The sequence below is a fragment of the Canis lupus genome, chromosome 30 (genome assembly GCF_003254725.2).
Source record: "Canis lupus dingo isolate Sandy chromosome 30, ASM325472v2, whole genome shotgun sequence".
Classification (NCBI taxonomy): Eukaryota; Metazoa; Chordata; class Mammalia; order Carnivora; family Canidae; genus Canis; species Canis lupus.
Window position 1 is genome coordinate 39,930,556 of NC_064272.1, and position 13,454 is coordinate 39,944,009.

At 38.5% G+C, this 13,454-nt stretch overlaps 1 protein-coding gene across 13 annotated transcripts in view; it reads left to right on the top strand.

Moving 5' to 3' along the window:
- SCAPER (S-phase cyclin A associated protein in the ER) overlaps positions 1 to 13,454 on the top strand; it is a 435,057-nt gene that overhangs the window by 290,065 nt on the left and 131,538 nt on the right. For all 13 annotated transcript variants that reach the window (XM_035708613.2, XM_025472080.3, XM_035708615.2 and 10 more), the window contains one exon: positions 13,028 to 13,151. In XM_035708613.2, the coding sequence (XP_035564506.1) occupies positions 13,028 to 13,151 (124 nt within the window). The remainder of the gene's footprint in view (positions 1 to 13,027; positions 13,152 to 13,454) is intronic.

The following is a 13,454-nucleotide window of genomic DNA, read 5'->3' on the forward strand; positions in this document are numbered from 1 at the left end:
GGATTCAAAGATCAGGTTAATTGCCTTATTGAAAATCAAAATACATATAAATCTCTACATTGGCGTTTGAGTTAAGGTAAATACAAATCGCTCACCTTTTCAAATTGATGTATTCTAGCAAAGATGGTTGTAAAGTTAATTTCTATTAAGTGAATCCAATTTTCTTATTAACTTCCTTCATGAAGTCAACAATGAATTTCTATGGGCAAAGTGTCAATGTAGTAAATAATCGATAGAGAGTTGTAGCCAAGTCCTTTGGTGTTCTAGACAGTATAACACAGCAGTTTTGTTGAAAACCGCACTTTCAGAATTATCAGTTATGTAGCTCTTTCCTAACTTTGCAACTCTCTTCTCTTGCCACCTTCTGGGGTTTGAATTCTTGAAAAACACCAACATAGGATGGAGAATATATCATGTTTTGCAAATACATACCACAATATAACACATAAGGTATGTTGGGCTAAAATTTACTTCTGTAAACATATTCACTTTCCCACTCGGTTGATTTTTGGAACTCAAGCCAAAAATATCTGTATTTTGAATTTGAGAAAAGGGAATATAATGCACTAATGGACTAAACTCAACTGGAATTTAGTGTCAGAGCATTAGGGTTCAAATACCAGCTTTGCCAGCATTTGGTGTGAGACCTGTCTCTCAAGACCTTATTAGCTATAGTATTTTTCATCTGGAAAATGAGGGAAAGATTCCTCTCACAGGGTCATTGTGAAGATGAAATGCTAACATATATAAAGGGGCTTTGTGAATTGTCATGCTTTGACACGGGACACCAGTGGCATTTGGGGCATTTGTCCTCCCCACTGCAAGGTGTGTGACATCCTTTGGCCCATTAAATAGAATTAAACACTCATTAGATATCTGTGCTCCCAGTTGTTTTCACAAACACATATGTCATGTCACATTTCTACCTTTCACTTAGGGGATTAATACAATCCTGATTGTGAACTATGTGCTGGGCAGTAGAACTGTGGAAATAAGTAAAACAGTGTCCATATCCTTGGGAGGCTCACTTGTTAGGGGGTGAGCTAAACAGGGAAGGCTGTAATTTAGTACAATATGCCAAGTAAAACTATAGAAGTATGCGAAGTTCAGAAAGAGCACAAAGGGAGTAATTAACTGCCAGAGGAGGGCACAGAGTCTTACCTGAAGGTTATAACATCTGAACTGGCTTTTATTTTTTTATATATATATTTTTTTATAAATGTATTTTTTATTGGTGTTCAATTTGCCAATGTACAGAATAACACCCAGTGCTCATCTCGTCAAGTGCCCACCTCAGTGCCCGTCACCCAGTCACCCCCACCCCTGCCCACCTCCCCTTCCACCACCCCTAGTTTGTTTCCCAGAGTTAGGAGTCTTTCATGTTCTGTCTCCCTTTCTGATATTTCCCACTCATTTTTTTCCTTTCCCCTTTATTCCCTTTCACTATTTTTTATATTCCCCAAAATGAATGAGAACATATAATGTTTGTCTTTCTCCGATTGACTCATTTCACTCAGCATAATACCCTTCAGGTCCATCCACATCGAAGCAAATGGTGGGTATTTGTCGTTTCTAATGGCTGAGGAATATTCCATTGTATACACAGACCACATCTTCTCTATCCATCATCTTTCGATGGACACCGAGGCTCCTTCCACAGTTTGGCTATTGTGGACTTTGCTGCTATAAACGTCGGGGTGCAGGTGTCCCAGTGTTTCATTGCATCTGTATCTTTGGGGTAAATCCCCAGCAGTGCAATTGCTGGGTCATAGGGCAGGTCTATTTTTAACTCTTTGAGGAACCTCCACACAGTTTTCCAGAGTGGCTGCACCAGTTCACATTCCCACCAACAGTGCAGAGAAACAAAAGCAAAAATGAACTATTGGGACTTCATCAAGATAAGAAGCTTTTGCACAGCAAAGGATACAGTCAACAAAACTCAAAGACAACCTACAGAATGGGAGAAGATATTTGCAAATGACGCATCAGATAAAGGGCTAGTTTCCAAGATCTATAAAGAACGTATTAAACTCAACAGCAAAGAAACAAACAATCCAATCATGAAATGGGCAGAAGACATGAACAGACATTTCTCCAAAGAAGACCTAGACATGGCCAACAAGCACATGAGGAAATGCTCCGCATCACTTGCCATCAGGGAAATACAAATCAAAACCACAGTGAGATACCACCTCACACCAATGAGAATGGGGAAAATTAACAAGGCAGGAAAGCACAAATGTTGGAGAGGATGTGGAAAAAGGGGAACCCTCCTGAACTGGCTTTTAAAAGAAAAGATTCAGAGTTTGCCAAGTTAACAAACTCTCCTGAGTTAGCAGAGAGCACAGCATGTGCAAGATCATGGAGGCCTGAAATAATAGGATGAGCTTAGGGAGCAGTAAACATTTGGTATTCCAACACAGATGTCCTAATATCATTGGAACAGTATCAGAGACATTTAGGTATGAGTGAATTGGGCAAATGACAATTCAGGGAAAAGTAAAAGTTACTTATTCCTTATTTATTTCACACCTGGGGGAGAAAAGTTGATGTCAGTCTTATTCACTCATCTATTATTGCTGTTGCTATCTTAACTTAAGCCCTATTGCTTGTACTGTTCTAACCAGACAAAAGAGGAATTCAGTCATTTAACACACCTCTACTGCCAGGTACTTGGCACTTTGTTTATTCTCATGGATAGAAGATGAGTGAGAGAGAGAACCTTACAAAGGAGTGCTCTGAACCCCTGCAAAACACTCGACATTTTCAGAAATACAAGAGTAGTGAAACTGCCTTATAAATGTATTAGACTTACTTAACAGAGTCTTTGGCATGTCTTCACCAATTTTATCACTTATATAAATGGAGAGACTGAGGCTTTAAAAAGACTGAATGATCGATCATCAGTTATCAGATTGGCAGCTAGGACTGACCATCTTTCTGGTATCTATTTTTCTATTCCTTATTGTGTCTGATATGTGAACATTTAACTTTAACTATTTTAATAAAAATAAAGTACCATTTCATTGATATCTTATAGAAAGAGTATTGACCTTATTCCTGTGAGTTGCTAGAGCATTTATTTTTATTGTTACTTGTTTGTTTAGTTTTTGACTTCTGGTGGGGGAGAGCTTGTTTGACTCGTTTTGGACTTTTAGTTTAGGATTTGAGCAGCAATTTATTGGTGTAGGTGCAGGAAATGTTTGTGGAGTCCTTTTTCCACCTAGGGGTCAAAGGGGGGACAGAGGAACTGATCTAATAGAAATTAGGAAAAATAAGCCAAAACCACTTACAGCTATTTGTCTGTATAAGAGAAAATGCTCAGGGAAGATCTAGCAGTGAAGTCGAAAAAAAAAATTTCATTGTTACCTTAAATAGCTTTGTCAGAACGTAAATCAGATGGCACACATGGAGTAACTGATACAGGTATGATGGAGCTGGAGGCCATGCACCACTTCATGTGTCCTCTACATCGTAGCCCTCAGTAAACGTTAGTAAGAAGTATTTGCCAGTGTGGGTGAAATCTGGAACACAGCCCATTGCTAATAAACAATTCCTTATTTCTAAACAGGATTCTTTTAATATATGTCCAAATATCTATTTTTAGATCAAGGTTTACTAAAAATAAATAACTTTCCCTAAGACATAAAAGTAAAAAATTGTTTTGCAAGCTAATTAGCCATAGTGATTGATAAATACTCTTCTCCATTTGACATATTGAGGCATTTTGTTTGTGTCTCAAAAGGCTGCACAGAGATGGTTACAGTTGACAGCTGTTGTAGCACTAATAAGATTAAAGTAAAGAAATTAGTTTTGTCGACTTTAATCTGCTGTTTAACACTGCAAACCACCTGGGGTCTTCTCCAGGGCCCGCATGTTTAATTGTGAATTTAAAATTACATAACCAGATCCTACTTACAAACATATCTGAAGACTTGCTAGTGGTAACTGTCTTGTTACTAGACAAGATAGAGTTTAACACTAGACTTTAGAATTAATGTTTTAATTTGATGCTCACCCTACATTTTTAAATGTATTATTCTAGTCTTTGAAACATAACACCTTCTCAGCGGGAGGTTAATTTTAGGAAATGAAGAAAGTTTAATTAGGTTTGTACTTAAGATATATATGATTTTCCCATCTAAAAATAGAATATGTCCCTATGGAATAATTAAATTGCCAATTCTACTACCAAATTGACCGATTAAAAAAAAAGAAACCCTTGAGATAACACATCTAGTTGAAGATTTCTTACTCCTTGTTCTGGGCATCATTGTAATTAGGAAAATAGTTTAATTTAAAAACTAATTTTGGTATTATCAAAATGTTATGTTGTAGAATGTGATGTGAGAGGCAATAATCCTTTGTGATTATTACCTTGAGTTTTAATGCAAACTGAAGTGTAGGGTGCATATCATTTATATCCCCACAGTGAAGATCATTTGGTCAAGCAGCATTATTAGCATCCCTTGAAGAACCTCCCACCAGTCTTGAGCTGAGGTTTGTTGTTCCTGGATGTTGGCTCCCTCACTGGCCCTGCCCACCCCAGGTGTTCTGGCATCAGACAGATGGAGCAAGAACAAGAAAGGCGGGGTGGGTTTAGACTAGTCTCCACAGCACCAGCTTTCCTCTTCATCCACGGTTCATGCTGATCCAAATGTCCCATTGTCCACTGCAGAAAAGAACTTTCCAAATTCTGTCACAAGTTTACCTTTCCTGTGATTCCAGGAATGTCAAAATTGAATAATCCACAGGTACGTTGGGCATCACCAGGCAGTGGAGTTCAGCTTGCCTGCCTGCTGCCTCCAGGATCAGCGCCTGGAAGAAGCTGGTGGGCACCGCCTCATGGCTCTTGTTGACCACCTGGCGCTGCTTCACATAGGACCTCCCACCAGCCTCCGTCCTGCTGGTGACCTTGCTGGGCCCCCGGGGTCTGGTCAGACCTACGGCCACCACCCTCAGGAAGCCTTCCCTGACCTGACCTCCAGCTGTGTCCCTCTGAGGGACTGCCCCTCAGCAGGAAGCTTCTGTGCCTTGTGGTTTCTCCAGGAGGCTAGAAACTCCCTCCAGGGTAGAAATTGACTTTTGCCATGTCCCTCATGCCCATCCCTGGATCAGGCAGGGAGGGGCGCGGCAATAAATACTACTGAAAGGAGAAAAAGGAAGAGGGGTGTGAGGAAATGACTATATTGTAGCTGATAATCTGCTAGTGTGGCTGATACAATGTGATCAGAGCTGAGGAATGCATACAGCAGATGCCAAAATATGTTTTAACTGTTTTTAGCAATTAGAATTAGTGGTGGTAATATTAATTTTGCTTTTCAGAAACTGTTGTGGGTTGTAGCATAAAGTGAGTAATTATGGATATTTTAATTCTGTCATCCTTGATGCCTTTGAGGGCCAAGATTCTCAGTATCAAAGAAAAGTTAGAGAGCTATTATATAAAAGAGTCTAAAGAAAAAAATCCCTAAGTCCTGAATTTGAATCTGAAGTTTTATTATGCATTCATAAAATGTTTTGTCTAAGTAAGTGGCATGGTTCCTACCTCTACTCAATCCAATGACTGTTTAAAAAATAGTGGAAAAAAAATAAAATAGTAGAAAGTGTAATTAGTGTGTTAATATATTCCACAGTTGTGTATTCTTATATATTCTGATTGAAACAAGAAAGACCTTCAGTAGGTAGCTCTGTGTTCGCCAACTAGTACGCATACTGTAATGGTTCTAAAGAGGCTCAGCCAGTCAAGGACCTTCTCCAGAGGAGGGGTGCCCGGGTGGCTCAGTCGGTTAAGCGTCTGCCTTCGGCTCAGATGATGATCCCAGGGTCCTGGGACCGAGCTCCACATTGGACTGCCTGCTCAGCGGGAGCCTGATTCTCCCCTCTAACCCACTTGTACTTTTGCTGTCTCTCTCTTTCTCTCTCTCTCTCTCTCTCTCAATCAATCTTTTTTTTTTTTTTTTTTTTAAAGGAACTTACCCAGAAGTAACTTAGAGTAGTTGTGTAATGGAATAGAGTTCTCAATGACAGGAGTTCTCAGTGAGACAGGAGTCTCTGTTTTCAGCCTCAGGAATTGGCACATGCAGCTCTCAGGTGGGCCACTCCTGCAAGGCCAGGCCTAGATCACAAGGCTTCATCCTGCGGGCAACCACTCACTTGGTGGGACCAGTAAGGCATTAGAATTCTAACTGCACTTGGACCTCCCTAGTTTCAGATAACTCTTTTTAATAATTTTTAATAAAAGATATTATTTTAGGGGAGCCTGGGTGGCCCAGGCAGTTAAGCATCTGACTCTTGGTTTCAGCTCAGGTCATGATTTCAAGTAGGGTCATGAGATCAGGGCCCACTCCGGCGCCACACACAGCACAGAGTCTGCTTGAGATTCTTTCCTCCCTCTCTGCTCCTTCCCTTGCTCATTCTCTCTAAATAAATAAATAAATACAGAAATAAATAAAATTATTTCTGAAAATTATTTTAGTTTGGAGATTTATAAAGACAAAGCATAATTTGAGAATGACAATTTGTATAAACCATATACCATTTATTAAATGCTTAATGCAAACCAAATATGTTATATAAATTACATATGGAGGCTCTGACTTTAGCATTAATTTCTCCCTCCCCTAAGGAACTGATACTGCCCCAGGTCTGTGTGTTCTAATTCGGTCTCAAGAATCTTCTTTCCTAAAACTAATTCTATATCATTTGCTAACCATCCTCTGTGTTTTGTGAGGACCTGTCACATTTCCACACTTACCACATAAAGTGAATCCCTTTCTTATATGAAGGCAGAAAGAGTGATGAAAATCCCAAGCTTCTCTTTCCAGCTCTATGGATGGGACTCTGGTACTTGGTGTGCCTACTTGGCATAGAATCTTGCTCTGCAGGAACTTAGAGTCATTCACCTCCCCTGAGAATATAACTACATATCATTTATTACATGCTTAATGCAAACCAAAGGAATTTGATATGTTGTAATATGTACTGGGGCTCTGGTTTTAAAATGCCCATGGCAGTTTTTAAATTCCTGCTACCTTGATACGGGTTTAAGATGGTGGATTTTGGTGAACAGTATTTTCTGAAAAGTCTTAACCACTGCAAACTGCATAAGGATATAAAATATAGAGTAAACTATGTACTTCCTAAGTTATCAAGTCCTCTTAGGCTACAACCACCTGGGGCTTTTCTTGTTTAACTGTTTCATAGTGTGTAGGTACTAATCCTAATGTCTGAGTTGTTCTACACTTACTTTCTATTACTATCCTGCTTGTATGTAAGTATGTTACTGTACTTAATTGCCAAAATACCCAGTTTTGTGATTCCTTTTCTGTCCTCTGTTTTTCAGAGGCAAACATTTTCAGTGAGAAGACTTACTTAAACAAGATGCATTTGTGTAGTCGTGATTATTTGGGCCCTTATCTCAGCCCAGCCACAGCGTACTTTTGACAAAATGGACAGTAAGATTTTAATGTCTTCTTAGAAGATACTTTTAAAATCTGGGGCTTTCTGTTTGATGTTAAAAAGTGCTTCTAGTCATTTGAGTCTTAAATTACAGGGAAAGCTGCTTGAGCAGACCACCCAGGCTGTGTTCAAAGAAGTGATCTTTCTAAGACAGGTGCTTTTCAAATAGAGGACAAGTTTTTCCTGACCCTGAGATTTCTGCCCCCCCCCCGCCCCACTTTTTTTCTCATCAGAAAGTAGTTTCTTGTAGAAGTTTCTTTGGGGGTTTTGTGAGCAAAAGATTATATAGATGCACATTCCATGCTTTACCAGTAAATGCATTTTCTTTAAGGTAAAGAGAGCATTAGGACAAAATCTTATGCCTTGTGTTTTTTATAGGTATATTTATTGATGTTCCACAAATGATTGTAGACAAGTTGTGTTTATTGGACAAAACAGAAAAATAGAAATTAAAAATCAAAGTTGTAAAAATTATAGATCAAAACAAAAGGGAAAAGTAGGATACAATTATAAAACTATAAGGTTTCACATGTCACTCTAAATGCAGTATCCTCATTTTTTCATGTCTTCGAAGATCTACAATTATATTTATTAATCCTACTATAAAACTACAATACACAAAACTGTGTAATATGGCACAATGCTTAACAAAATTATCAATTACAGTAGGAAACCAGGGAATATATAATATATTTATATGATAAAGTTCAAACCAGTAGAGAAAAGGTGACCTTTAAAGGGGGGTGGTAAATTTAGGCTTCTGGCTCCCACCATATGCCAGAATCAATTCTAAATGAATTTATAGTGAATTATAAAACCATAAAATTACTTACAGTGATAATCCAAGAAAAAATAAATACAAAGGGCTGGATATGAATGTATAGTTACCATATCTCATAGTGAAGAAGAACTTTTTAAACAATCAAAGGATGGGAAGGAAAAATAAAACCACAAAGAAAAAAATTGTTAGGCTACATAAAATTGTTTCGCTTCAATACATAAAAAAATTCTGTCAAAATAGCATGAACAAAAGGAAAGACAGCAGATAAACTGGAAAAAATACTAACAACATTATTAATCTTTTACTATATTTATGAGAGAACCCTTCTAACTCATTAAGAAAAACCTGAAAACCTCCAATAAAAAACTTTTAGGGGACAAGAATAATTAACAGAAAGATAAATTGGATGGCCTGTGTTTTCTAAATCCTACAATATATTCAATAGCCTATCAATTAATATCCTTTCTGTTTAAGTCAACCAGAACTTTCTTCCTGTAGTTTGCAACTAAAAGATCTATTAAAACAGAATTATTTGTAACATTGAAGGTTAACACAAAAATAGTGAGGGATTGATTGGGAAACAAATGTTATATCCGTTGTATAACCCCATTCATCCTTTTAAAATTGTGCAGTATTTCTCAGTATAAGTATTTTCATCAGAAAGGGGATTTAAAATAAGATATGAGATGCTTAACAAAATTGTTGGAAGTGATTGTAGACCACTGGGTTGACTCCAAAACACTACGAACCATATCCACTGGGGGCACTGCTCCCTCTGAGGTCAACATACTTTGGGAAGGAAATAACTTAATGCCATGCATAACTGTCTCTCACACCCAGAAACCACAGAATGGATAGAGATCAGAGATTAGGAAATCAAATAGAGTAGCACAAGCCCACTGGTTCTTGACACCCAGAAGCTGGAAAATGGAACCTGGAATGCTGCTGCAGGAAAGCCTCATATTTCCAAGTCTTGCTTAATAGCAACCACATCCAAGAGCCACAGGAAGATGGCCTCGACTCCGTTCAACCTCCAAATCTTGTAGGATAATATTTGTATAGGGGAAAAAAACCTCTTCAGTATGCATAGATTATGTCTGGAAGGATACATAAGCTAGCGACCACGGTGATTCTAAGATCGGAGGTTGAGTGGCTGAGGGACATAAGGAAGAGGGCGGTGCTTCTCACCTAATACCCTTTTTGTGCATGTTGTACCATGGTTGTCATTCCTAGTCAGAAAGTTACCAAGGTAACTTAATTATATCAAAATTATATAAAAAATTATATCAAAATTATATTCCCATCAAGTTTTTACTGCACTTGATGGGAACACACCCTCAGGTCTCTGAAGAACCCTTCAGGGCTTTTTGAGGTGAGGCAACAGAGTCAGCTTTGGGTTCCCCACTTCTGCTTCAGTCAGAGGAGCTCTGACTTTATCAGTTCTGTGGTTTAAGTATCTGAGTAAAATTTTGTAAGGTTTTTTATTGAAGTAATCTCTACATTTAATATGGGGCTCAAATTCACTACCCTGAGGTCAAGAGTCTTCTGCTTCTCTGACTGAGCCAGCCAGGTACCCCAAGATTTTATATAAGCTTTTAACCTTCTGAGTGAGAAAGCATTCCATTGCTTTTTTAAAAAACTGAAAACCATTATTACAGAATATTAAATGTCATGGAGAAATATTCATTATGTATTTGTCAAATAAATGTACAGTTACAAGAATAGAGAGGGAAAAAGACCTGAAGTACAAATACCAAATTATTTCTTGATGGTTTTTTACTATTTCTTTGTCCTTGTCTTTCTCAAATTTATTTAAATTATTTTAAAAATCATTTTTATAGGGGACACCTGTCTAGCTCAGTCGGTAGAGCATGTGACTCTTGATCTCAGGGTCATGAGTTCAAGCCCCATATTGGGTATAAAATCTATTTTTTTAACTAAAGTAAATAAAAATTATTTTTATAATCATAAATACAAGTTACTTTTTAAAAAGAAAAGCAGTATTTTGGAAAATCTGTATTATCTGATAAATGGTGCTGATTTGCATTTGTGAAGTACTTGCTAATGAGAGCTTCCAAACAATGGATTTCATATGGGCCGAAGTTTTTCCGTACAGTCCTCAGGTATTGAGTGAAGCTGACAGAGTTGAGCCTTCTCCTGGTGCTCTGCAGCCTAGAATCCTTTCATTATTGATGGCAGTGTACCATGAAAACATTCAGTAAACAAGGTACTTCATTATCCTGGAAATAATAGCTCTTACAGCATGCCTTAATTTGATTCAACTTATTAACATCTTGTCGGTGCCTTATTCATAACAAGAATAATAAGATTAATAAACCAAATGAAGCCTATCACTTCTTTTTAATCATGTGCCAGGCACTTTCCCAAGTACTTGACAGCTATTAACTCATTTAATCTTCATGATACCTATGTGAAGTCTAGGTATCGTTATCCTAGTTTTATAGGTGAGAAAATGGATGCTAAGATGTTAATTTAGTGACTTTCTAAAATCTCAAATGGTAGAACTGGGATTTTAACCTAGATGTATCTTACTCTGATGTCTCTGCTCTTAACCAATATACTCTTAAGCCCAGGGTTTAGGAACCTAACGGTTATATGAAGCAAGGTCCAACTCTGTCAGACAAACAGATGATTACAAGCACAACAGGGGTCTCCCACATGGGGACAGAGAGCTTGGCTGTTTCGTCCACCTAGCAGTGCCTGGAAAATCATAGGCACTTAGGTATTTGTTGGGTGAGTGAATACTCACGTGGTGGTCCTTCAACCTGTGGTTCTTAACTTTGCACGTCAGAGTTGCCCCCTAGAGCTTTTGAAACATGCAGATGTCTAGAGTTCATCCAGCTGGCATCTCCAGCGGAGAAACTCAGGCAAGTATGTTTTTTAAAATCTGTAGGTGATTCCAATGCTCAAAATTAGAGCCCCTACTCTAGAGCAGTGGTGCTCTGACTTGAAGATGCATCTGAATCACCTGGAGAATGTTAAAACGCATATTGCTGGTCTCTACCCCCAGTTTCTAGTTAATATGTCTGGGGTGGGGCCTGGAAATTTGTGTTTCAAAGAAGCTCCCAGATGATATTGATGCTTCAGGTCCTGTAGGAGCACTGTCCTCCAGGATTGGTGCTGGTGGACTACATCAAACATTTCTACACAGGACCTAAGCAGGAGAGTTAGGCCAGAATCCACATTGATTGTTCAGGCAATGTAGGCTTTAAATAGTGTTCCAAGTATCCAGAAGAGTGCCCATTGGGTTTATGGCTCCAAAGGTTTCTTTGAACAATGGCATATAAATTTGTTTTATCCCTCAAAAAGAACATTTCTTTGATCATTTTGACCTTAGACTGTTGTACTCTCAGGGTTTTCCTCTGCTGAGGCCCTCTGAATCCATGTCTACACAGCCTCCAAGCAGGTAGGGTGCTCACTCAGAACTCTGCAGTTCTTATCTCACAGAGAAAGCCTCTAGTTTCTCCTCAGGTGTTCTCCCTTCTTCCTTCATCTGTCTTTATCTTGGACCAGGAGATCTGGGAAGAGGAGCTTTGACAGACCCTTTGCAGGGTGGGGAGGCGGGGGGTATTATTCAAAGTTCTAGGCCTTGGAGTTCCTGGGTGATAGATATCTAATCTTAGATTATTTTGGATGTCCCAGTTGGTTGAGTGTCTACCTTTGGCTCAGGTCATGATCTCAGGGTCCTGGGATTGAGCCCCTCATCAGGCTCAGTGAGGAGCCTGCTCCTTCTCCTTCTGCTTCTCCCCTTCCCCTGCTCTTGTTCTCTCTCTCTCTCTCTCTCTCAAATAAATAAATAAAATCTTAAAAAAGACATTATCAACTGATGAATGGATAAAGAAGATATGGTATGTATATATGTATATGTATACACACACAGTGGAATATTACACAGCCATCAAAATGAAATCTTTCCATTTGCAACAACATGATGGAGCTAGAGTATATTATGCTAAGTGAAATAAGTCAGAGAAAGACAAATGCCATATGATCTCACTCATATGGGAAGGGGTGGGAAAGAAAGAGGGAAACGAACTGTAAGAGACTCCTAACCATAGAGAACAAAATGAAGGTTTGTAGAAGGAAGTGGATGGGGAATGAGCTAGATGGGTGGTGGGTGTTAAAGAGGACACTTGTTGTGGGGAACCTGGGTCGCTTGGTCGGTTGAGCATCTGACTCTTGATTTCAGCTTGGGTCATGGTCTTGAGGTCATGGGATTGAGCCCATGTCAGTCTCTTCCCTTAGCAGAGAGTCTGCTAGAAATTCTCTCTCCGCTTCTCTCTGTGCACCTCCCCTGTCCCACACACGTGCATACACGATGTCTCTCTCAAATAAATCTTAAAAAAATGAAAGAGGGCATTTGTTGTGATGAGTACTCAGTGTTATACTTCAGTATTGAATCACTGAATTCTCCAGAAACCAATACTGCACTATATATTAACTAAGTAAAATTTAAGTTAAAAAAGAAAAATTTTAAATAGGTGTTATCAGATAGACTATTAATTAAATACATTTCCATTATCTGCTGTGTAACTAAGAAATTAGTCAGAGGCAAGTATTAGATACTAACAATCACTGAGCTTTGGATAAAAAAAGTGTAAGCTTTTATATCTAGCTGATGGGCTTGGTACCTAATAATTGGCTTGTTTTTTCAGAGTGATTTCTATCCTGTGCCTGTTGCTTTTGTACCATTCATTTTATGTATTTTAAATTGTTTAGAGAAGAGTTGTTCAAGTTTTACAAATGGTGTTTCTCTCCTTCTATTAGGTGTCTCTGCAATGCAATCAATGTTTACAACCTCACCTGCAATAACTGCTCAGAAAATTGCACCGATGTTCTGTTTAGTAACAAGATTACCTTCTTAATGGACCTCCTGATACACCAGTTGACGGTATGCAATATTACTGCTTTGAGTTAGAAGCAGTTACGGTTTGGGAAATATTGCCTGTGGGGAAAACTAAAAGAATTCAGCTTATTTATCCTCCAGATGTAAATAAAGTGAAGATGATGAGGAGAGTGAACTAGAAACTGACAAAGAGACCTCTTAATTTGAAAATCTCATATTAGAGTCTCCTAAGTTCCAATATTTAACAGATAATATACTTGTAACACTTGCCAACTACCGGGGCTTTGGAGTCAACTGGACTCCACGCCAAACCTCTGAGCCCACAGGAATGAGTGCTGTAGAACAGAA